This window comes from Cotesia glomerata, linkage group LG5 (genome assembly GCF_020080835.1).
Source record: "Cotesia glomerata isolate CgM1 linkage group LG5, MPM_Cglom_v2.3, whole genome shotgun sequence".
Taxonomy (NCBI): domain Eukaryota; kingdom Metazoa; phylum Arthropoda; class Insecta; order Hymenoptera; family Braconidae; genus Cotesia; species Cotesia glomerata.
The window spans coordinates 18031327-18057766 of record NC_058162.1 but is presented as its reverse complement, the minus strand read 5'-3'; the positions used below and the strand labels follow the sequence as shown (position 1 = coordinate 18057766).

The 26440-nt window shown below is 30.6% G+C and overlaps 1 protein-coding gene across 1 annotated transcript in view; it reads left to right on the top strand.

The window, feature by feature from the left end:
* LOC123265791 (calcium-activated potassium channel slowpoke) overlaps window positions 1-26440 on the top strand; it is a 400630-nt gene that overhangs the window by 224242 nt on the left and 149948 nt on the right. Inside the window, 3 exon segments of the mRNA XM_044729712.1 lie at window positions 2189-2344; window positions 3885-3961; window positions 24206-24274. Coding sequence (XP_044585647.1) covers window positions 2189-2344; window positions 3885-3961; window positions 24206-24274 — 302 coding nt within the window.

Here is a 26440-nt window from a genome sequence, read left to right as displayed (position 1 = left end):
TTTCTTCAATACAATCGATTAAGAGATATTCAATGAACGAGTGTCGCGTTAAACAGTAAATCTTCAGAAGGCTATTGATTGATATGTTAACAGTATTTCACTCTACGTAGAATGAGCTAATTTAGAATAAAAATATTATACAGCTCAATATGTCTATCTCGCTTATTATTTGGTTTCTTTCTTGGCTACTTTTTTGCTTTGAATGATTACAGCGCCAATAAAACATTAACATATTCTAGGCTAAATTTTGACATATTTTTCATCTGGTTATATATATATATATATATATAATTATTGACTAATTGTTAGAAATCAGCTATTTGTAATAGATTCACAGTGTTGAAGTTAATGTTTGAAGTTCAATGCTTAGTGTTGGTTTGATAATGTTTGTTCAACTTTATGAATTCTATGCATGGCATGATTTTTTGTTTTTATGTTTAAAATGTATAAAATAGTGTTATTTAAATTTCACAGCCAAATAAAATATAGTACAAAAGTAGATACCCTGAATTTGATATTTCTCATTGCACGAAAGGTTATCTTGACTCAAAAATAATTTTGTTAGCTCAAGCGAATTTTCAGGGTGATACAATGTCTTGTTTCATTATAAAACAGGATATTGCTTCCTGATTTTACCAAGAGATCAAAATAAAAATTAAATCTTAAAGGGAAGAACTCAATTTGATAAAATGATTTTCTTGCTTTTATTGAGTTGTCCTTAGAATGCCGACAAAATTACAGTCGAAGAAACATCTTTTACGTTAGCCTTGTTACTGTCACAGCCAAGCCCTCTAAAGTTGCACTCTCCGTAAGGTTGCTTGTTTTTTTTATACTCACCATATGTATTTATTTCTCCCTGAATATTTAAAGCATTCAAAATGCAACTATCATTTATGATGCATCAACTAAATTCCAAGAGTAACAACATCCTCATAACTATAACGAATATATTCTGCCAACTTTAAAGCGCGTGCAACTTTAAAGGGTGTAAGCTTTAATTTTTAAAGATCTTATATTGTAAAACTAAGAAAACAATTTACTCGAACATTTTCTTTATAAACTATAAGAATTATTTACAAAAACAAGAAATTTTATGTTTGTAGATCAAAAAGTCACTTATCTTAATAGAAAAATAAATGTCCTGATAAATAGGTTCTTATGACATAAAATCAAGAAAATTTTATTGACTTAAGAAAATAACTTTTTGAGTTCAACAAGAAACCTATGAAGATGATAATAATCGTGAATCAAGTTGACCTTTTTTCCGTGCACATGTACGAACTAAAAATACATTCCTCCTCTATAGTAATTTATAAAGTGTTTATAATTTCCTGCTGTGACCAATTTATTAGAGCGATAATTTTGTCAATTTGATATTTTATCCGTCAATAAATCAATGTGCAATTGTAAAAATGATTTAGTGTTGTGATTGATAGGTTCATTAGTTTACAACATGTTTTATTTATTATTTTTTTTTTTTTTTTTGAAAGTGATGTGTGAACATAGTTATGTAAAAGTAATATCGGTTTGAATATAAACTTTTTTCATTATTTGGCTTTATTGAGTTAAATTGTTTTTTCTTGTTGAAACAATATATCTAGTGTTAGGATCAAAAGCCAATTATGAAACATATCCTATATATTAAAATTGATGGTTGATTGAAGTTAGCTTAGTATCGAAATAACTCGAAAACATGGACCTTGATTCCTTATCGGTTCAAGATTAGAGCACGCGCGTATGCGCGCAATTTGAATTTCTAGTTTATATTAATAACACATTCGACTGCCCCATATTAAAACACAGAAACTGGAAAATTTTTAAGCCTGGTTTTTGTCAGTGTTATTACTTACTTTATGACTCGTCTTTTTACAACTTTTACCTTATCTGATAAATTTCAATAAAATCTAATTATTTATTAATGGGAAAAATATTACGATTACATTCATATATGATGTTTTTACAATACTTTTTTTTACACATCATTATAAATTTTAGTACATCTAGAAGTTTGATTTGCTATATAATATTTTTTCTTATCGTATATTCTTTTCTCTCTCACATAATACGTAATCCCACTACTCTAACATAAACATTTGTTATTTTCTAGTGAAACACTAATGCCAATAACATATGAATACTAAACTCATACATGAAAAAAACGAAGTATTAATACATAAATTTATGGTAGGTTATGCTTCACTAAATTGAAGTTGCTGCTGCTAGCAATTGAGATCAAAGGAGAAGGTGGTGCCGACAGTAAGATTTCCATAAACCCAAGAGGTGCCAAGATTGCTGCCAATACTCAGGGATTCTTTATTGCTCAATCAGCCGACGAAGTCAAACGGTTTAAAATTTAACGTGTTTTATACAAATCACCCGAATCGAAATTTTAATCGTATGTCGGACGTTATGCACGTTAAAACCGTAGGTCAAACGCATTGGTCATTAAAAACGTAAACTCAACTTATTGGACGCTAAAATCGTAAGTTTAACATATTGGACATTAAAACGGTAAGTTTAACTTTATTAATTTATCGAAAGAATAAATTAAAAAAAAATTTAATTTTTCATTTTAATAATAAACATCCAATTATTTATAATGAACATTCAATTTTTCATCATGAAAAAAATCAAAATTTTTGTTGTAACGAGATATTTTCTTTGATATTTATCCACGTAAAGTTATAGAGAGAGCTGATAAGGTTAATATGAGTTCTATTTTATCACGCTAGTGCTTTACAAGATTTCATACTAAATAGTATGATTGATATGAATAGCGGGAATGAATTCGGAGTGGTTTTTTACTTCTGTCAATCAGAGTATCGGAGTGAGAAAATAAATTACTCCTTAAAAGTGATTTCGGATTAAATATGAATTTTAATCCGAAAAACATCAGAGTATAGAGTTTTCAGACTAAATTAAATTTTTGTTCAGCTGAGATAAGTTTCATTTTCCATATTTTTTTCGGCAGTATAAAAAAAATTCAAATTTGGAAAAAAACCCAATTTGAAAAATTTCTTAAATCGGTTATTTATCTACTATTAACGATTAATTCATAATTAATATAAATTACTATAAAGTTTGGAAAATCCAAAAGTGCACTCCTCATAACGCTTATCCATTTTTTAAGAAAAAAATAAATTGTGTAATAGACTAAAAAAAAAAATATTAATAATTAAGTAATTTCTTACAGAGTATTTTTTATTTTTTTTTTTAAATATCGACTCTCGTTTTTCTTGTCAGATGTGCACACAGTCTAAAAAAATCTAGCTTGATCAAGTGGTGCCATAGTTTTCACGTGACAGAAATAAGAAAAGTTCGTTTGTTTTTGTACGTGCGTATCGTAATGAATTCTAATAAAAATTGAATTAAAAAAAAAAAATATGTAAACTAGGCGTAAAATCTGGTTTAATTTGAGTGTTTTATCGGTGTACATCTACTCATATTATTGTATAAGTGCAATATGGTTATGATAGAGGCATTTAAAGATCACAAAATTGCTTGACCTTGACGAGTCTAGTATAAAGCACAACCTCACGCGCTTCGCGCTATGAGGCGTGCAAAATCGTTGGTAAAAATGAGTAACTATTTAGCAAAACTAAATTAACATATTTTAGCACATTTTCGCTCGAAATCATGAAATTATTTGAAGAATTTGGATGTTATTTTATTTTAATTCTTTATAGGTTCTGTTTACGTTTTCCATACATTAAAAACGTTTTTAATATTCGATACGTTGAATTTACGTTTTCAACGATCAATACGTTGGACCTACGATTTGAACGTCTAATATGTTTGATTTGGAGTTTAAATTTCGACTCGGGGATCAATATATTAATAGTGAAATTGCTTTATTTACTAGGTTTTTCATTTTCTTACTTTAGGGCATGGTTTTATTGCAAAGCATGTCATGAGGATATCAAGGATGAGACACTTATCAAGAAGTGTAAATGCAAAAACTGTAAGTTATTCTGCTCAATCAAATAATAAAAATAATAATTACTTAACAGAGTAAATTTTGATAATCGGATCTCTACTCACCTATACTAGTCTTTAAATCTATTACTTTAAGAATTTAATAGGAATTTACTTTGCGAGTCACATGATGGTTAAGTATAAATTAAAATCTTGAAAATCTTAACTTTGCTTAAAAATACCCGCATTTCTATGGACCTCTTAAACAAATATTGTATTCAACCTTTCTCAAAGTATGCATAGTTTTATTATGACTTCAAATTTATCAAAAAAAAAAAAAAATTGACTTAAGTAAGTACGAGCACCAAGGCAACTTTTGATAAAAGGCTTGATTTTTTTTTTTAATATGAAGTTTAAATATGTCTAAACAAATTCCGAAAATTTGAAGGAAATTGCCCAATCATTTAGATAAATAATTAACTTTAAACTTGAGGAATTTAACATTGGTCTTATGGGGTAACCTTCAAAGATTGATACATTTCTGTATTTTTCTCGTAAAACTGTTGGTGAATATTTTTAAAAAACTTATGGATGAAAGTAAATATATTAGTGATAAATTTAATTCAAAAAAATTTACACTTGCCCGACTAATTAAAGTGTATTAATTTAAAGAAAAATAAATGTCGCCACTAGCCAATGTTAAATGTATATCTATATATTAAGAAAAATCATATGATTACTGCTTTCCCCTTACCGCGCTAGAGTCGATACCTATCCCCACCCCGCCTGGCGTTCGTACTTCCTTAATGGAAGGTACTGAGTTATTGAAGGGTAAAAATTGTTTCTAAGAATTTAGAAGAATAACATTTGATAAGTATTTTTGCTACAATTACAATTAAAGTTGACATTTTTACAATTATTTAAGCTTTTCTTTCGCAGCATTTATATAGTTGTCGGTTTCTTTATCCAACTAAAAATCTTGCTACAAAAACTAGTAAGAGATTTATTCTGAAATTTTTCTGTAAGATTCAAAGAAGTATTTGATGACACTTTCTGTACCTGAAGAATTGTATAAAAATATTTTAAAGGAATTGTTAGCTCTTTGGTGTTTAGCCTTTGAATACCACTATTGACTGTCAAACTGAAAAAAAATTAACTCTTGATTCAAGAGAGAAATTCTTGAACTAAAAGATTCATTTTGGAAAATTTAATTGACTTAAATCGAAATGACAAATTCTTGAATCAACTAAAATTTATTTAAATTATGAAAAGTTTTATAGTTTATGAATTTTTTACTTAAAATCAATAAAATTCTTCAAAATGATTTTCTTGGTTGAAGAATTCTTTTCTTGAATCAAGTTAATTTATTTTTCAGGGTAGGGACATTTCATAAGAAAATAAATATTAGCAGAACTTCGATATCGATACAGTGAAAGCTGTTAAAAGTTACCCAGGTTGTCTTTCTCGCTCTTGTTAGTGTGCTATGAGAAATTGAGACAGAACTACGGTAGCTTTTAACAGCTATCACTGTATATGTTTTTAACTGTGGTACTTTCGATGTATGTCATATAGGGATAAAATTAGTGGAGGAGTATTTCACAGTAACAAAACTACTCTTAAATTCAATTTCATTCATACAAATAACTCAAAGATAGACGCATCACTTGTAGCAGAATTGCGTTAAATGTTTCACGCATGATTTTGGAAAGAAACATTGGCTATTGATTGAGAATATGCTTTAACGATTCTTCAGATTAAATTTTTCACAGATTTCTTTAATAGAATTTAAAATATAATGAGAAAGTAGGCCATCAAGGGTTTTTATACAAATTTGCTACAAGAATTTCTTATGAAAGTTACCTATTTAAAAAAAAGCGAATTTGGAAATTAAGAAAAAAGCACATTTAAACGAAAGCGAAGATATATTAACTTCGCACCTTCTAGTTTTATGATTAAAAAATTTATGTTAGCTCTTATTTTATACTAATATTATTAAAATAAATTAAAAAAATACTCAAGTGACTCGCAAAATATATTAATATCAACTGTACTTAATACAGAAATTAGTTATTTTCAGAGAAACAGTTTTCTTGCTGCTTAATAACCTCCATTTTTTTAAAATTAATCTATTTCCATTATGAAATTGATTCAATATTTATTTATAGACTTAATTTTTTGAATATTTCTCCTTCATTATAACCGAGTGCTATTTATGCATGTAATCAATAATTGAATAAATGAAAATAATAATTTATAACAAAAAAAAAAAAAAATGGCAGACGATAAAAATTATTAATATATATGATCTAGTGGGGCAGCAGCAGCGCTCCTGGGGCCGTGACTTAGGTAACGTCTCTCAATCGTTCGTTTATTCTCAAATTTTAAAATCTTCTCTCCTCTAAGTACATTATACTTTTTACCACTGTATTTTTGCTCAATTGTATATTCCTATATTATCCGGCCTGGCCTTTTCCGCTCTTCATTTATCACGTTCTATTGTGTTTATTCTCAGTTTTATTAATTCTTTCTATATATTTATAAATTTTATTCTTATTCTTAAATCACTATTTCTTGCTATCTTGATTATTCGCGCTTTTTATTGCTGCCAAAACTTATCCAAGCATTCGTCTACGCGATAATTTTTATGAATTATGATTTCATTATTTTATTTAATATGCCCTATACCATACATTCGTTATAACTCTATTTATACTTTATAGTGATCATCTTACTTAGAGAACAATAAAAAAATAAACAAACCAAAAATATGTTTTTACAAAAAAAAAAAAAAAAAAAAAAAAAAGAATCTAGTAATACAAAAATCTTTATGATGAATTTATCTTTTCTGATAAAGCTATTTTCGATATTTGAACTACGTATCAAAAACAAATATACAAATTTAATTATAAAAAATAGTAGAAAGTGTTAAGATAAATAATAACAAAGTTTTGTACAAAATACGATGCTCTGGTGAGAGTTGACGACGAAAGTAAACCAGTTTGAACTGGAGACAAACAGTATATGCATAAAAACGCCTGTAAGTGATATTGTATTCGAAATCTAGCTCAAAAATGCCTGAAATATCAGGCATGAATTGAGTTGATAAATTGCAGGGTACAACAATGAGACAAAGTACTGCGATACTTCAATTCTTTTGATGATCATCTATTAGTCAAGACGGCAAACAATGTAACCACAAAAAATTTTGCTTCGGCTGTGGTTAGAAAATGTTGCTACTTTGTATTTGCAGAAGACAAAAATATGTAGCTTGTGAAGTTTTTTGTGTTAAATTGAAGGACTTAAATTAACTATTAAATTGACGACCGATAAAATAGGATTCTACGTGAAAGCTAGCTAGCTCAATACTAGCTATTCCAGTGTTTTTGTGGATGAAAATTCTACGGGCCTATTTTATCAGTTGATACCTTTCTCTTAATCAATGTATTACTATCGTAACATGCATATTTAACATTAGCATACGAGTGAATGTTAACGGTTCTAAATCTTGTGTCTGTCGTGGAGAAGCAATCTTTTTGCATGACCATCCTTCGGCCACACTTGTACTACAAACACTACGTTTAGATTCATTCATCATTACAATAGAATGAATAATCGTAATAACATAACCTCAGAAGTTAATAAAAAATTAATGAGAAACTATAGTAACCCGGGTAAAAAAGATTATATATAATTATACATAATTATATATAAAAAAAAATGCCTTATATAATTATATAGAATTATATATAATTATTTCTATAAAAATAAAAAAAAATTTGGTGTGCGCGGGGATCGAACCAGGGACCTGTCGCTTGAAAGACTGACGCGCTACTTGTTTACCTACGAGACTTACTTGTAGAGCAGAGTTTGAAATAACTACAAGTAATGCAAATTGTATACATAATCAATTTTTATAAGTTAACTTAATTAATACAGTACCTATTATTTCATCCACAAAAAATACTATACACGGAAAAAATAATTTTTCTATAGGAACTCTATAGTAGTTATTTAGTTGTAAAAAGTTCCAGTAGGATAACGTATTCTTATGGTAACAATACCGTTTGGCTCCTGCAATTCTACATCGTTGAGCTCTGAGAGCTAAACGTTATTTACCTCTCACAGCTCTACAGGATCGTTCTGAGACTATAACAAATTTTTGGCAGTCTGCTTAGTAATTTTTTCTTACGATTTAGCATTGATAATTTAATAAATACATGCGGCAGAATGAATTTATATTGCTAACAATAATTGTATATGACAAATAAGAATAGTATAATAATAGAAATAAAATAATAATAGAACTTATATTACAAATAAAAATTATTTGTAAAATAAAAATGTGGTCGTCACAAAATTATCTCATTTTCTTAATTATACCAATAAATATTGTAAATAAAATTACTGCCGTATATGCACAAGAAAAGATAAATAAATGAAAACAAATTTTATTTTGTGTTAAATGGGATCTTTTTAATGTATTCCGATAACTTATTACCAGGGCCTGGAAGTTCAGGCTCAACAATAAACAGTAGAAAAAGAGCGACATTCGGTTAATAATCAAAAGCAAAGTGACAAACGCGAGCAAATTCACGCGCATGAATTTATGCTATAGCATATGCATGAAATGTCAAAACGAAAGTGAGGTTGGTTGCGAAACACGTGGATATAAGCAACAAAACCTCAAATCGTAAAATAAATAATAATTTTATAGTGAATTTAATGCCAATAAAAAATATTTCTCAACGTGAGCATGTGAGGAGCGAGAAAATAAATTCAGCAAAGATTTTTAAAATTTTCAGATAACTTTATTGTCAAAAATATAGATTGTCTTAGACTACAACAATTTTATTTTTTTTTTATTTTTTTGAACTAGAATATCAATTAACAAGACCCCTAGGTGACACAAAAAAACTATTTTTTTGTCCGACGAAGGCGGAAGCGGCAACTTTGTTTAGCGCAGCGGCACGAAAGTTGCCACTTTCCGCCCGGAAGCCAAAATAGTATATTACACACCGAGGAAAGTAAAGTAAGAAATGTCTCAGATCACATGTAATTGTTGGCCGAGGCGAAGTCGAGGTCAACAAACATGTGATCTGAGGCTTTCTTATTTACTTCCCGAAGAGTGTATGCTATTTTTTTGCTCGACGAAGGCAGAAAGCGGCAATTTCGTTTAGCGCAGCGGGCTGAAATGTGACGCTTTCTGCCCGTCGAGCAAAAAAAAATTTTTGCTCAAGGTTCTTTTAAATACCCTTTAAATGTCACTGGAAGTCAATCTCTAATGCCAGCGTATACTAATTTTCAAATAAAAGTGACAAGTAGCCCAACAGAAAGTGTTGCTGGTGTCCCTATAAAAGAAAATGTAGCCGACGTGTCTCTGGAGTGTCCCAAGAACCGAAGATGTCGCACACGAGTCACTGAGGTGATCCAGGAACAAAAAGTGTTGCCCATTTATTGCTGAAATGTCTCAGGAACAGAAAGTATTGCCCACCCGTCGTTGAAGTGTCCAATGACCGAGAAGTGCCGCCCACGTATCAACGAGTGTCGCTCATGTGTCGCTGAAGTGTCCGAGGCAAAAGAAGTGGCGCTCAGGTGTCCTCCATGTATCGCTGGAATGTTAAACAGAGGAAGTGACGCCCTTATGTCACTGAAGTGTCGCTCACTTGTCCCCGTCCCTGTTTGAAAACTCCAATACGATCCCATCAAAAGCCACTTAAAAACCAATCAATTTTATTGGTTTCTATGTGGCTTTTGTCGCTTTTGATAGGATCTTACTGGAGTTTTCCAACAGGGGTAACGCTCATGTGTCGCTGGAGTGTCCGAGGAACAGAAAGTGTCGCTGAGGTGTCCTCCAAGTGTTACTGGAATGATTCAAACACAAGTGTCGCTCATATGTTGCTATAGTATCCACAAACTAGAAGTGTCGCCCACGTGTCCACGAAGTGTCACTCATGTGTTGCTGAAGTATCCGAGGCAAGGATAGTGTAGCCTACGTGTCGATGGAAGCTCTCAGGATGAGAAAGTGTCACAATGTGTCGCTGACAAATAAAATATTGTGAAAATATCACTATGATTCTTTGCACATGACACTGAATTCAGCAGACGGTTAACGAATTTTAAAATTATTCACGAAGTTACTGTTTATGAAATCAAAATTTATAAATTCTTTTCTCTGAATAAATTTTTAAAAAGGGATCCACATAGATCAGACTACGTGTACTATAAAAATCGGCTGGGAAAAAATTCTAATAATTATTAGTTGTCCGCCAAATTTAGACTTGTACCACTAACCGGCTTAAATTATGTCTTCCGTGTTGAGTGTCGCGTATGTGTCGCTGGCGTATCAAAGGCACAGTAAGTGTCGCTGAGGTGTCCTTCAAGTGTCGCTAGAATGTTCAAACAGAAAGTGTCGCCTAATCTTCGCTAAAGTGTCCACAAACTAGAAGTGTCGTCCACGTGTCCACGAAGTATCCTTCAAGTGTCGCCTAATCTTCGCTAAAGTGTCCACAAACTAGAAGTGTCGCCCACGTGTTCACGAAGTGTCGTTCATTTGTCGCTGGAGTATCCGAGGCGAAGAAAGTGTCGCCTACGTGTCAATGAAACGTCTCAGGGTCAGAAAGTATCGCCATGTGTCGCTGAAAAAAATAAAAATTTTGAAAATATCACTAGGGTTCTTTGCACATGACACTGGATTCAGCAGACGGTTGACGAGTTTTGAAATTTTTTACTAAGTTAATGTTTATGAAATAAAATTTCACAGATTTATTTGTCTGAATAAATTATTAAATAGCATCGATTCAAATAGATGTTTCCGAGGCACAGAAAGTGTCACTGAATTTTCTGAAAAATAAAATACGTCGCTTACGTTTTGCTGAAGTGTTTTCGGAACAGAAATCGTCTCTGGCGTGTCGCTCACGTGTTGCTGAAGTGTAGAAAGTGTAGAAAGTGTCGCTCATGAGTGCCAGGAACAGAAAGTGTCTCCATGTGTCAATGAAAAAATAATGTCTTAAAAATATTGCTAGGGTTCTTTGCACATCACACTGAATTTACTAGACATCTTGTAATTGTTCACAAAACAGAAATTTACGGATGAATTTACATAAATAAATTTTTAATGAGTACGGATTCAGATAGATCAGAATACTTGTATTATAACAATCGGCTCAGAAAAATTTCATTGATGTCAGTTGAAAAAAATTGTTGTAGTCTTAGACAATCTGTATTTTTGGCAATAAAGATATATCTGAGAATTCTAAAAAAACTTTGCTGAATTTTTTTTCTTGCTCCTCACATGCTCACGTTAAGAAAAATTTTTTATTGACATTAAATGCACTATAAAATTATTATTTATTTTACGATTTGAGGTTTTGTTGATAAATATCCACGTGTTTCGCAGCCAACCTCACTTTCGTTTTGACATTTCATGCATATGCTGTAGCATAAATTCATGCGCGTGAATTTGCTCGCGTTTGTCACTTTGCTTTTGATTATTAAACGAATTTCGCTCTTTTTTTACTGTTTATTGTTGAGCCTGAACTTCCAGGCCCTGCTTATTACTTATCACAATATATTCAACTAATAAATTAAATTAACAGTCACTGCAAATGAACCTTGAAAAACCATAAATACAAAACTGTCCTAACGAAATTCAATTTGACAAAAAAAAACCTATTTCCTTAAAAAAATAAACTGGAAACTTAATTGTCATATATTTTTAATAATATGGATGAGTAACAAAATAATTCTGTTTGTCATTTTAGAAGGTTATGAAATATGTCAGCGCACTCCACTACTGCGCAACGTAGAGCGCTTCCAACTATACCGTTTGACTCTGAGAACTATCCCGTAGAGCTCTGAGAGCTCAACAACATTGAGTTATCAGAACTAAATAACATTTTGTTACTGTAACTCTACAACGAACAGTAAACTGTGTATAGTTGTGGTAACTCTACAGTTAGGTTACCAGAACGAAATTTTTTTTTTCCGTGTAGATTAATAGATTATTAATCATTGGAGTCGCAGACTCTGAGATAAAAAAAATTATATACAACTATATATGATTCATATATAATTATATATGATTTCTGTATAGTTGCACTGGTAGAAGGATTTGTTTATATTTAATGATAATGAGCTTTATTAACTGTTAATAAGTGATTTTTTAACATCATGGGATTTAATTAATATTTATTACCATTCAATAAATTATTTACTAAATACGATTTATTAAATGTTGATAAATATTTGTTAACAGTTAACAAATATTTATTTAAAATCAAAAGCAAAAATAGTAATTTTCTCTTGACATTTTTTATAACTCGATAGCTGGAATACATGATAATAATTCAAATCACTAAATAAATTAACGTTTTTAATATTTTAAAATATAAAAGATAATTATGAGCTGTAATAGAATTCGGTATATTACAATAAACGTTATTATAATGTAATATAATTAATGCAAATAATTTATAAAGATGATTTTTGTTTATAAGCAATCTTCATATCATATGACATTGCAAGTGAAACAAATTCATTCAACAAAATATTTATTAACTTTTAATAAATATTTGTTAACTATTAATAAATACTTATTAACTATTAATAAATGTACTTTCCTCTCAAATAAATATTTATTGAATGTTAAAAAATATTTATTAAAATTTAATAAACTAAATAATTGTCTTCAAATAAATTAAATTTCTAATAGTTAATAAATCCTTTTATCAGTTTACATATCATTATATATAACCATATACAATTATATATAATCATATATAATTATATATAATCATATATAATTATATGCATTTATATATAATTATATGTAATTGTATATGATTATTAAAAATGCTGCATCTAATTATATATTATTTTCATTAGTTTCATTTTTATTTTTTTTTTATCATATTTTTATTATTCTCCTTTTTTTTATTTTTGTATGAACATAAATATGCCCCACGGATAGAACTGTAAGCATCGATATTGTTTAGACTTGCACAAATTCCAAATTCCATCGAATTAGCCTGTATCTTTCATCCATGTGATTTTTCTAGCTAATATTAATTGTAACTTTCAATGTGCAATCATTATAACATTTTTGTGGTTTTCTTCCAAAAATTAATAATAATTGACACGAAGAAAAAAATTTGAAACGAGCATTGAAAGTTTTAGTTAAAATCATTGCAATTCTCATATGTGAAGTTGAAATCTGTCTAGGTTCAAGTGCGACAAATTTTCTGTTAACTAAAATTTCCTCCGTGACATCAATTTTTTATAGAAAATTAATTGTTCAAGTTTTTTATGAATTCTATTGAAATAAGTAGCTAAATTTCTTTTCCACTTTTCAAGTGCTTGGAAAATGCATTCATTTTAATCTGTTATATTTCCGCGATCCCGCAATAAAAGAATTCATCGGTTATGTGATCTGCAAAAGTAAAATGAATGTAAAATTCTTAGCCCGTTGATTGGATAGCTACATGTAACGTTAAGTTTTGGAAACCTCTCAATGACTTTTTCTCCGCTACCAAAGAGACGATTGTTGTAAGAAAATACACGAATATCCCCACGTACATGAAGATCCTCACCAAATTTGAAGTCTGTAGAAGTTACAAGTTGGAAATTAAAGTTTTAGATTTTAACACCCACCCCCGCAATTCCTATCGGAAGTAGACCTGATTAAAATCCATTTTGAGATGATCTCTACAGGGGAAATAAAAGATTTCTACTATATTTAGAATTTTTACAAGCTATATTTTAAAATTAAAATTTTTTATTAACACTGTTACGTCCGGAATTTGGACTTTTTTTTGTAAATAATTTAGTATTCGGCCCAAGTCGATTAAGACCTATAGACCGGGAACTCTTGAGACTTAATTTATTGAGAAAGATAGGTTTTGTTTTAATGATTAGATTTGTAGTTTAAATTTAATACATATATTGTTTAAGAATCAAATTATCGCTTAAAAATTACAGTTTATATACAATGTTTAGTTTTGAATCCGTTTAACACAATAAGTAATGTTTTAAAATTATACCTGGTTTGTCGCTTCAATTAATTTTATAATTTTCACTACAACTGATTTTAATTAACACTTTATTCTTGATTTACGATTTTAATATTTATAGATTGGTGTAATTATTGATTTTATTTTTTTTTGTATTTAATTTGAATATTCTTAGGACGATGTTAACACTAGGATGTCCTAGACACGAGAGAGCGATACGACGACAGTTTTCCGGGGCTGAGAGTTTAGGTGGGTCCGATAATTGAAACAGTAGGGGACAATGTATCCAATTAGCTCTCTAGTTTGGGACTTCCACCCTCTCTCTAAATGTTCCGGGAAACTAGCTGTGCATCGACTATCTTGTGTGTTATCTCTTACAAGGGTATAGGTATATTCCTAAAGTTAGTGGTATATACATCTGTCCATGTATAGGCACATCAATACACACACAAACACATTTATTCTTATGCGCACAATATTTTATGTTCTATTTGAAACTATTTTGTTACATTATTTCCTAAATTTATTCAGTACGTTGATTTTTCAAACATCTTCACTTTATAAAAAAAAAATAATTCATCTTTTAGCTTATTTCCTTTTATTCTTATATAATATATCTTAAATCTCCCTTATTACTTTATTTTACCTTCAGTATTTAATAACTATATTTGTTGAGTTTATTGTTAACTCTCATATTTTTAAAGACTTTCAATTATTCTGAATTAAACAGTCGTATTAAATATTTCTTAAATTATTCGTTGTACTATTAATATTTCTAGTTGATATTCTCTAAAATTATTTTATGTGATACTCAAAAATTCTTTATAATTCCATTCAACGTGGCTCATGCAGGCGACTGTTATCTAAAATCATTGTTTGCATTGCGCCGACCGTAGTTTCAAACACGTTTTGAACTACCTAAATACTCACGTTGAGTCATAAGGAAAATAAATTTTACTGTAATAATATTTAAACGGAAATAACTGAGAGATAAAAATAAAACAAGAAAATATAAAAAATAATGAAAATTAAAAAAATGTCTAGGACATAACAACACCTACCCCCGCGAACCTTATTGGAGGTGATTCATTGTAAAATCCGCTCTTATATCATTTTTATGTTACATATAGAAGACTCTTACTAAATTTGGAGTCTGTAGGAGCTTTAGCTGGAAAATTAAAAATTTTAATTGTTAATACCCACCCCCGCAGCCCCCTGTGAGGTGAGCTATCGTAAAATTCGTTCATAGACTATTTTTACATCTCTTACAGAAGATTCCTATCAAATTTGAAGTCTATAGGAGCTATAGTTTAAAAACGGGAATTGTTCATTGTTAACGCCCCCGTAATCCCCTTTGGGGAATGAATTTCTTAAAATCTGTTCTTAGCTGACCTCTATATAGCAAAAGTAATATTCCTACCAAGTTTCACGCTTCTAAGTCTTACACGGAAAAAACGAGATTTAACTGGTTTCCATGTTGGACGGAACCTAGTTCCATCTATAGTGAAAAAAATTTACAAATGGTTACTACTTCAATGTAGACTGTAGTAGGTACAGTTTTCGTTTATTTCAATTCAATCCGAGATGGGGTTCAGAGCCATATGAGATTTATTTGTCTCAGATGGTTGTCAGTACCACGCGCATGCTCATCAGTCCCATCTCACATAGAAGTGGCGTCCATTTGGAATTTAACTAGAATCTATCTGCAGATAGTACTTATTTTTACATTATCATTTTCAAGTGCATTTTGCAATCAAATATATATGAATAATATGAATGAATAATAAGTATATTATAATGAATAATACACATTATAATTTTATTCCAAATCAAAAAACTAATCCTTAATAAGTTTAAAAAAAAATAAATTAAAAAAAAAAATTAAAAATTAAAAAAAGAATTAAAAATTAAAAAAAAAAATTAAAAATTAAAAAAAAAAAATTAAAAATTAAAAAAAAACATTAAAAATTAAAAAATTAAAAAAAGAAATTTTTAATTTTTAATTAAAAAATTAAAAAAAAATTTTAATTTCAGTGTGGTACTATTTTTTAAAATAAGATGTTGATGAATACCAATCTTCATCTTGTTTTAAAAAATAGTACCACACTGAAATTGAAATTTTTTTTTTTAATTTTTTAATTTTAAATTAAAAATTTTTCTTTTAAATTTATTTTTTTTTTAAACTTATTAAGGATTAGTTTTTTGATTTGGAATAAAATTATAATGTGTATTATTCATTATAATATACTTATTATTCATTCATATTATTGATATATGATTGCAAAATGCACTTGAAAATGATAATGTAAAAATAGGTACTATCTGCAGATAGATTCTAGTTAAATTCCAAATGGACGCCACTTCTATGTAAGATGGGACTGACGTGCATGCGCGCGGTACTTACAACCATTTGAGACAAATAAATCTCAGATGGCTCTGAGCCTCATCTCGGATTGAACTGAAATAAACGGAAACTGTACCTACTACAGTCTACATAGAAGTAGTAACCATTTGTAAATTTCTTTCACTATACAGGGTGATCCAAAATTACTTTTACAGCGAAGATATTCGAATAGAGGAAACGATTCTGAGCAGAAAACTTCTTAGTAGTTACTGAAAATTTTGAGTAGTTTTTGAGTTATTCAAAATTTTCGTTGACCAATCAGATACGAGATTTAACATTTAAAAAAAAATACAAAAGAATAAATTATAAATTTGGCTGCGTTGCGATTTCCAACTTCACGTTTTACTTTTGTTTGTTTACTTTTTTTAAATAATTCTAATTTTTAAGAGTTTAAACAAATGTAACCTTTAAAATAAAATTAAATACTCAATTTTAAACTTAATTTCAAAATTTAAGGAAGCTATTGAATTAATAAATGGATAGGTAATCAAAGATAAAAATTAATTTTTTGTAGACAATTAAGAGAATGAATCCCATGTTACTTATAAGGTTAAAGACGATAACGTTAATCAAGAAAATAAGAAGGGTAATACAGGCTGTCTATCAGGATATTTATAAAGACTCTTATTAGGAAAATTAAAAAGACACCTAGGCTGCTCATCAGGATAATTTTAAGGACTTTTAACAGGAAAACTAAGACAACAAAATCCAGACTGCTTATCAAGATATTTTTAAAGAAAATTTAAAGGAAAAAATTCAGGCTGCATATCAAGATAATTATCAGGATTCTTATCAGGAAAATTAAAAGGACAAAATCTAGGCTACTTCTCAGAATAATTTTAAGGTCTTTGACCGGGCCGAGGACGAGGATGACTTCCAGGTTGCTTATCAGGATAATTTTAAGGACTCTTTTAAGGAAAATTATAAGTATAAAATCCACGCTTTTTATCAGGACAATTATAAGAACTCTTATCAGGAAAATTAAAAGGATAATATCCAGGCTGCTTATCGATATTATTATAAGCACTCTTATCAGGAAAATTGTAAGGCCGAAATCCAGGCTACTTATCAGAATAATTTGAAGGACTTTTATCAGGCCGAAGACGTAGATGACTGCCAGGCTGCTTATCAGGATAATTTTAAGGACTCTTAGCAGAAAAACAAACGGGAGACAGTCCAGGCTATTGAAGGGTATAATAATAAGGACTTTTATCAGGTGGAGTACAAGGACAAATTTCAGGGTGCTTATCAGAATAATAATAAGGACTCTTATCAGATGGATTACGAGAACAATTTCCAGGCATCCTATAAGGATAACTAACATTACATTATAATGACTGCATTATTATCTATAGTAAAAATTTTATTAACATATGAAATTTATAACGTCAGTGAACAAATCTATTATAGAAATTGTTCAAAATGTCCTCCATTATTTTGGATACAACAACGAAGACGCTTGACGAAGTTCGTTGCGCAGTTATCGACCATCTCCTGTGTGATCTCTCTCAGACAATCCGTGACTTTGTCTCGCAGAGTATCAACGTCGTCAACGGGATGACGGTAAACATTGGCCTTCACATGGCCCCATACAAAATAATCCAACGGATTGAGATCTGGTGATCTTGGAGACCAATCTATTATTCCACCTCGACCGATATAGCGATTGGGAAAATTTGCATGATGCCATGCTTGCGAAGCTCCTGGTGTATGAGCCGGAGCGCCGTCTTGTTGAAACCACATTTATTCATAAATCCTCCGCGGAATTCCTGCTTCTCGACATTCTTGCCGTAAATGTTGATCGAGAAAATCTTCATATATTTCTGATGTTAAATTTTCTTCGAATTCATAAGGACCAACCTATAATAAATTTTGTTGTTAGAACTTTACAAATCAAAAATTAGTTGAAGACAATTATTATAATAAATTTAATTTACAATCGTGCGTTGGCCAAAGTGGATTCCTGCCCAGATGTTAATCGAAAACCGGTCTTGGTGATTCCGAACAATAGTGCAGTGGGGATTTTCTTGAGCATATCAGTGGAAATTTCGGGTATTCCAAAACTTATTCCGGCCAAACTTACTTTCATCAGTAAACAGAATTTTTTTGAAAAAATCTTCATCGTTTTCGAAACGATTCAAGAGTTCCTGACAAAAAGCCATACGAACTAGATAATCCTCGGGCTTCAACTCTTGAACTCGTTGATAATGATACGCGTGAAGCTTTTCATCTTTCAGTGTTCGTTGGACGGTGCCAAAAGACAAATGCAGTTGCTGAGCAACTCCACGAATACCGATCTCTGGATCTTCCTCAACGGCCTCAATGATAGCCTCTTCGTTCTCATTATTTCGTGCACGACGTGGTGCACCAGCTTCTCGGTGATTTGGTAAAACATTACCAGACTCACGTAATCGGCTGACTGCACTAAGGATCACTGGAGAACTTGGATGCCGCCGATTCGGGAATCTCTCTGCATACCTGCGCCGTGCTTCAGCAGCATTACAATTGGCCATACCATACAGGAGGATCATATCAGCATACTCTTGAGCAGTATATTCAGCCATAATACAGATATTGTTTGAGAAAAATCGATTTATGAATATTTAAATTCTTAAGTAAATTATTAATTGTAATGACAGATACACACCGAATTAATTGATTGACATAAATAAAAGATAAGCGATCGCAACGCGAACGTAGTAATAAGCGTGCTCTTTTGTTCTGAATGAACGAATAAAAAATAGAAGACTAAAATGTAGGATACAAGGAAGATCATACAGAAGGACCATAAGAAGAATGATTAAAAGGACAATATGCAGAGATTTTAAACGCGTAGACAACTTAAAACACTCGAAAGAATCAATTGATGATCAAATCTAGATTGTTAAAAAAAGGAAAACGTTCTAAGAGTTAAATTGGAGGATAACATGAAGGCAACAAAATTGAAAGCTTAGCAGGATAATATTCAGGATAAATTTGAACGACTAAACTGAAGGAGAATCCGAAAGATGATTTTACTGGATAAAGTTTAGGTTAAACTGCAGGAGTAAAAATCATGTTATCAAGCTTAGATTAAAAGACAATTGGCCGAATATTCAAAAAAACACAATGTGGAGGCTAGCAAGATCGAATTCAAAAATTCTTAGAGGTTAATAATAAGGGTATTACTGGTAATCTCGCTCACGGTCTCGCTCACGATCTTGCTCGTGATCTCGCTCATGATTTCGCTCGTGGTCTCGCTCATGATCTCATTCATGATCTCACTCATGATCTCACTCGTGGTCTCGCTCATGGTCTCGCTCGTGGTCTCGCTCATGGTCTCGCTCGTGGTCTCGCTCATGATCTCGCTCATGATCCTGCTCATAGTCTAGCTCGTGATCTCGCTCATAGTCTCGCTCATGATCTTGCTCATAGTCTAGCTCGTGATCTCGCTCATGATCTCGCTCATAGTCTCGCTCATGATCTTGCTCATGGTCTCGCTCATGATCCCGCTCATGGTCTCGCTCATGATCTCGCTAATGATCTCTCTCGTGGTCTCGCTAATGATCTCGCTCGTGCTCCCGCTAATGATCTCACTCGTGGTCTCGCTCATGATCTCGCTCGTGGTCTCGCTCATGATCTCGCTCGTGGTCTCGCTCATGATCTCACTCGTGCTCCCGCTAATGATCTCGCTCATGGTCTCGCTTATGATCTCGCTCGTGGTCTCGCTCATGATCTCGCTCGTGGTCTCACTCATGATCTCGCTCGTGGTCTCGCTTATGGTCCCGCTCGTAGTCTCGCTCATGGTCTCGCTCATGATCTCGCTCATGGTCTCGCTCATGATCTTACTCATGGTCTTACTCATGGTCTTGCTCATGATCTCGCTCGTGGTCTCGCTAATGATCTCGCTTGTGGTCTCGCTTATCGTCTCGTTTGTTGTCTTGTTTGTCATCTCCCTAATACGTATCCAACCTATCTATTTATCTATAATATTTCTGAAATTATTTAAAACTTGAAATAACTCTTCTCAATTATATGGAATTTTATAAAGTTGGAGTTTCGGATCTCAGCCCTAAAAATAATGTTAATTTTTTAATTTCACCTTGCATAGTGATCTAGATATTGTTCTTAAAATAGGCATTTTTTTCTACAATTTTTTTATTTTTCTGACATTTATCGTAAGCTACTCTCTTAAAATGAATGAGTAGAATTTTACAGTGAAATCAGTAAATTCCAGTTTCCTGATAAGAGTCCTTTTTATTATCCTGAGAAGTAACCTGGAAGTTGTCCTATTTGTTTTCCTGATAAGACTCATTATTACCTTGATAAATAGCCTGGTCCTTATCCTGTTAGTTTTCCTGATAAGGTCCTTACTATTACCCTGTAGCCTCGATAAGCAGCCTGGGAATTTGTCCTTTTACTTTACCTAATAAAAGTCCTTATTTTTATCTTGATAAGTAGCCTAGAATTTGTCCTTATACTTCGTCTGATATGAGTCCTTTTTATTATTCTGACAATTAACTTAGAATCTTTCATCTTTATAATTTACAATAAATTAATTTTTATCTTTGATTATCTATCCATTCATTAATTCAATAGCTTCTTTAAATTTTAAAATTAAGTTTAAAATTGAGTATTTTATTTTATTTTATTTTTTAGGCGCGCAGTAGCCTATCGGATCCGGCCCTTGCTTACCAAAGCATTGGATCAGGTTCGAGTCCGGCGTAAACCAATGAATATTTTCAATATTTAAGTGTATTATACTGCTCAGCCCAAGAAATAAAACGAGTTCCAATCTCAAAAGTTTACCCCCTAACGTAGTCGCTCACGACCTTAGTAGTTTATGCGACTTTAAACAAAATTAAGAAAAAAAAATTTTATTTTAAAGGTTACATTTGTTTAAACTCTTAAAAATTAGAATTATTTAAAAAAAGTAAACAAACAAAAGTAAAACGTGAAGTTGGAAATCGCAACGCAGCCAAATTTATTATTTATTATTTTGTATTTTTTTTTAAATGTTAAACCTCATATCTGATTGGTCAACGAAAATTTTGAATAACTCAAAAACTACTCAAAATTTTCAGTAACGACTAAGAAGTTTTCTGCTCAGAATCGTTTTCTCTATTCGAATATCTTCGCTGTAAAAGTAATTTTGGATCACCCTGTAGATGGAACTAGGTTCCGTCCAACATGGAAACCAGTTAAGTCTCGTTTTTTCCGTGTACGGTTCCCGAGATTTCATGATGAGGACTATATAGATGGGAATCCTTCGATTATCATCGAAATTTTTAACTTCTTAGCGGACTTTTTTAAAATTTTCTTACATGCAAAACTTTCTCCTGACAATTCTGAAGATAACAAAAAAAAATAGTCCAATCGGTCCAGCCGTTTGCAAGTAAATTAAAAAAAAATTAATAAAATTTCTAATCTAAAAATAAAAATATTTATTTAATGCTATAAGATGGGCGGTGGAGTTCATAAGAAAATTTGTTTTTCATCAATTATTCCATTGGGTATAAGTGGGAGTGAGAGGGTGGGTGCGCGGAAGTGTGGGAGTAGATTCTTAGCTGAATGTAAAAGAACATAATCCGTTTAATATACTCCGTTGAAATCCATGAAAACAAAAGAATCAAGAGAAAATGCTTGTCTTTTGTTTTTTGTTAACGGGATAAATGTTCATAAAAGTAAAACAGCAATAAAAAAATGGAGAACGTTGGAATTCGAAAAATAAATAGCCATAAACCATCTAGGAAAAATTTCGCATCGAATGGTCGTAATTTCATGTCGATACGATCAGTGGTTTAGGCGTGATTGAGCATCAAACGAAGACCATTTTCATTATATATATATAATTATTAAAAAATGCTGCATCTAATTATATATAATAATATATAATTATATGCAATTATATATAATTATCATTACTCTTTGAACTTAAAAATAACATTTTCGTATCATTTTGAGCTCTCCGAGCTCAAAAATTTGGTAGAAATTTAATAAAACACTATTTTTCGAATTTTCAAACCGCAATAACTTTTGAATGAACACACACACACACACACACACACACACACACACACACACACACACACACACACACACACACACACACACACACATACACACACACACACACACACCATCGCGGGAATAATCAGGGAAGCTTTCTAGGATCTCAAAACGTCGAGATCTGATGAAAACTCGATTTTTGAAAAACAGGGTAAAACCAATAACTTCTCGATTTTCGAAAATTTCCAATTTTCTTAGCGGGAAGTTAAAAAAAAACAAGAATAATCGAAATTGACCTGCAATGCAGCTATGTCAAGATGCAAACTTCCGTAGCATCGATTTATTACTGGTCGATCTACAAAGTTAGCTGAACTCTAATAAAAAATATTGCTCAAACTACTTCGAATAGTTTGGAGAGTTAATCCAGGTCAATGCATCAAAACTTACAGTTTAGAAAACGTAAGATAACGTAAGTCTAAAAAAGCTTTAAAATTATTTTCCGCTACATCAAAAAACAAAATGCGTTGAAAAGTCGTTATAAGTTCAAAACTTTAAACATTTTCAGTGAAAAAGTTGTAAACATAATATTGATGAATATTAAAGCTCTGGGGATCAGCGGGAAATTCTACTATTATAATCAAATAAATTTAAAAAATTGTCCTTTGAAAAAAAAAGTTTAATCTTCTTGACTGGTGAATTTTCAAAATCAACTTCTTTGCCTAAAAGATACATTTTAAGTTTATATGTTAGTTTTGATATAATATTTATGCTTACCATATGAATAAAATATATAGTAGTTACTTTTGATTGCATAAATAAGAGATAAAAAACATCACAGCGCATGATTATACTTAAATGAATTCATGATAAAGATTCTATAAAAAATGTTTTAACTTGGACAACTACATGACGAATGTACTATAAAGTATCGATTGAGTTGTAAATAATATGACTTGTATAAATTTCATTAAAGATCAGAGCATAATAACCCAACCAACCCTATGATAAATTTATTAAAAAATTAGATTGCACTATAGCGTGTGTATCCTCTCTTAACCACCTTTACTTGCATCGCATGAACTCTGCTCGGGTGTGTTGGGTTTCTCCTTTGTACTTAATAAATTTTCCAACCTCAGAAGTAGCAAATACTCTTTACCATTATCAATTACAGCTGGTCATTGATAAAACTTAATAATCATTGTCATAAATATAGCGGAAAATCAATTATCTCATATAAAGTCGAAAACATTATGCTGAAATAGACATGATATTCTTAAAGAATTTTGATAACGTTATATTTTTAAGAGTTTTAAATAAGTTTATAAAATGTACGAGTTCTCTTGCCTATTTTATTCAATATTAAACATGGTTAGATATATCATCATTCTTATAGTGAATACAAGTATAATGAATGCATTGTCATCAATATATAAATCAGTTGTATTTACAGAATGTTGCCTTCACAAAAAAAAAAAAAATAAATTCAATTCCTGTAACTATACTTTGAACCCTGGGCAGTAAAAAAGTATTATAATTATAAATAATTAAATTAATGTTAATGAACCTCATTGTAGCTATTCTAATCACTGTTTTTTTTTTCACACAATGAATAGTGCTCGAATTGAATTAATTAAATTCAACTTTATGTATTTAAAACGTTAACTTTAAAAAATCGCTTTTTATTTTCGAGTACAAAACTTGAAGCAAGACTGAAAAACAGGAATTACCTAAATTGTTTGTAAAATACTGATAGTAATTTTCAAAGACACGTAATCAAGTTCTTGTTACTAAGAAATGTAAGAATTTTTCTGACGGAACATAAAACTATGGATCGGAAAATATTTGGTGGAGGCTGTAGACTAATTTTAGATTGATAATTATTTTTTTACAGATGTGGGAATGATGTTGATGCAGACTGGAATGGTGAAAGGAAATACTGTCTACCAAAATTACCTAGATGGTACGCTCAAATTCTTCCAGTCACTGTTTCCCTGTATTTTATTGAGATAACAACAATACGTAAAAATGAACGAAATATATGAAAATTCTAAGGCGATAATAAAGTGCTATTGAGCATTTTGAATTTCAAGCTTGCTTAACATTTTTTCGATCGCAAAATACGTATCGTCATTAAAAATTGAAAACTTAACTTAACAAAAAAAAGAAATGATGACCTGAAGGCTGTAATATATTTTTTATTGATTTTCGTGATAGTTTTTACACAATATTGATCCACCGATCCTCGTTGCATTTTCAGCCAAAATATATAGCTTTTTTGGAAAAATTGTACATTTTTCAGCTATTCATGCTGCGAAGCGTTAAGGTCTCATGGTAGGTCTTTTATGCTAATCATACTCTAAAAATTCAATTTCCGGAGACATAACTTAACTATATTGTGGTTATTGGTAACATATTAATTTTATATTCTAAAATATAGATAACTATAATTTAACATTCGATATCTATTTTAATAGAATAGCAGTATAGTGCAAGATATAATATTTTATTGAACGCATGTCTGATTGCTGGATTTTATTATAACTGCGAATCAAACCCTAAATGGCTGCTTATATTAAACGGTATTAAATAAGTTATGGATAATCGAAGTAGATATTTTTTTTCTGTCTGTGTGATATTATTACGTGATATAACAAAAGAAACTTAACGCTCATAAAGCTATTCTGAAAAATTTCGGTTTAGTGGTCTTTATTATTATCTTACAAATAAGTCAAGCCCTTGAGATTTTCAAACAAGATGTTTGTTGAATTAGTAGTAGTACATGAAATACTGCGACTTTCATTCAGTTTTTGCAGTGTCTTACAGCGTACGTTTCCTTATAAAATATTCATTTTGAATAAATCTACGTATTTCTGCAGTATCTCTAAACAACTACATATTTTATTTCGAAAATTATAAATTACCAAAATTTACAGACGATTGCAAAATAAAATACAATCGACTCCCGCTAAAGGTGCTCTTACCGGGCCGGGCTTTTTGTTGAAGGTGTTTCTACCCTGATCTTGAAAATACGTAATTATTTCTTAATGGGCGTTCTGGATGCTCGTTAGTAACTTAAGTTTTCATATATATTTAAAGCCCGCGCTAAATTTCTGGATTCTAATTCATCATTCAAGACTCAGGTTAGAATATTCGTATTCCTTTAACAAATGTTACTTGTCACCTTTAGCAAATAATTAATTTCAGTGAAAGCATCTTTAGAGGAAGTCGTCTGTATATTCCATAGCAGTGTACTAATCCTTATCCAAAAAAAGTTACTATTTATTTTTAAATCCCTTTTTCCCCGTCCATGTATTCTTACTACTCGTGCTAAAAACATTGCGCTCATTGGATAAGGACTATTTTAACATTTTAGCTGTACAATATACTATTATGTCATTTTTTGTGAAACAATGTAAAATATAGTATTAATGTCAGTTTCTACTCTGTTGCGCAAGCCTCTGAAATCGAACTTTTGGAAACAGAAATTTCATAGATTTTTTTTTTTTTTATAAATTATTCAAAACAATATAGTTTTATTAAATAGTCATACTATTTATTTGTAGGTATTCTTGCTTATTAACCAAAAGTACTTTGACTATTGTTGCTATCGTCAAACTAGTCGGAGTTTTTGGTTGAGGAATATTTTTGTTATGCAATCGTGACAAAATAAATCAGAGTAATATTCTGCTATTTTCGCAAAATGAAGAACAGTTAAATTTTTTTTTTTTTATTGTTATCATGTAAATAAGGTACACGGAAGCCTCTTCTAGTCCTAGATTTCCAAACTTTGATTCTACAAAATTCAACTAAGTCAACCTTCACTATTAAAAATGTAAAGACTCCATTGTACCAAGTTCATGACAATAATATATCATTTGACAACAACTGAAACAAAATGATTCTTACAAAAAAAAAAAAAAAGAAAAAATTAATACCCACGTTGTGTCAAATTTTACTTTTTTGTTAAATATCATACAATGTTATTATATTCTTTTCAATCACTTGTACTGAAATTTCTAGATTCAAAGTTTGAAACCATATTTGATGGTTTGGAAAAAATACGTTTTAATTTTTTGCTTATGTTGCAACTCGAATTTTTAATGGAGATGACATAAAAAAATAATAT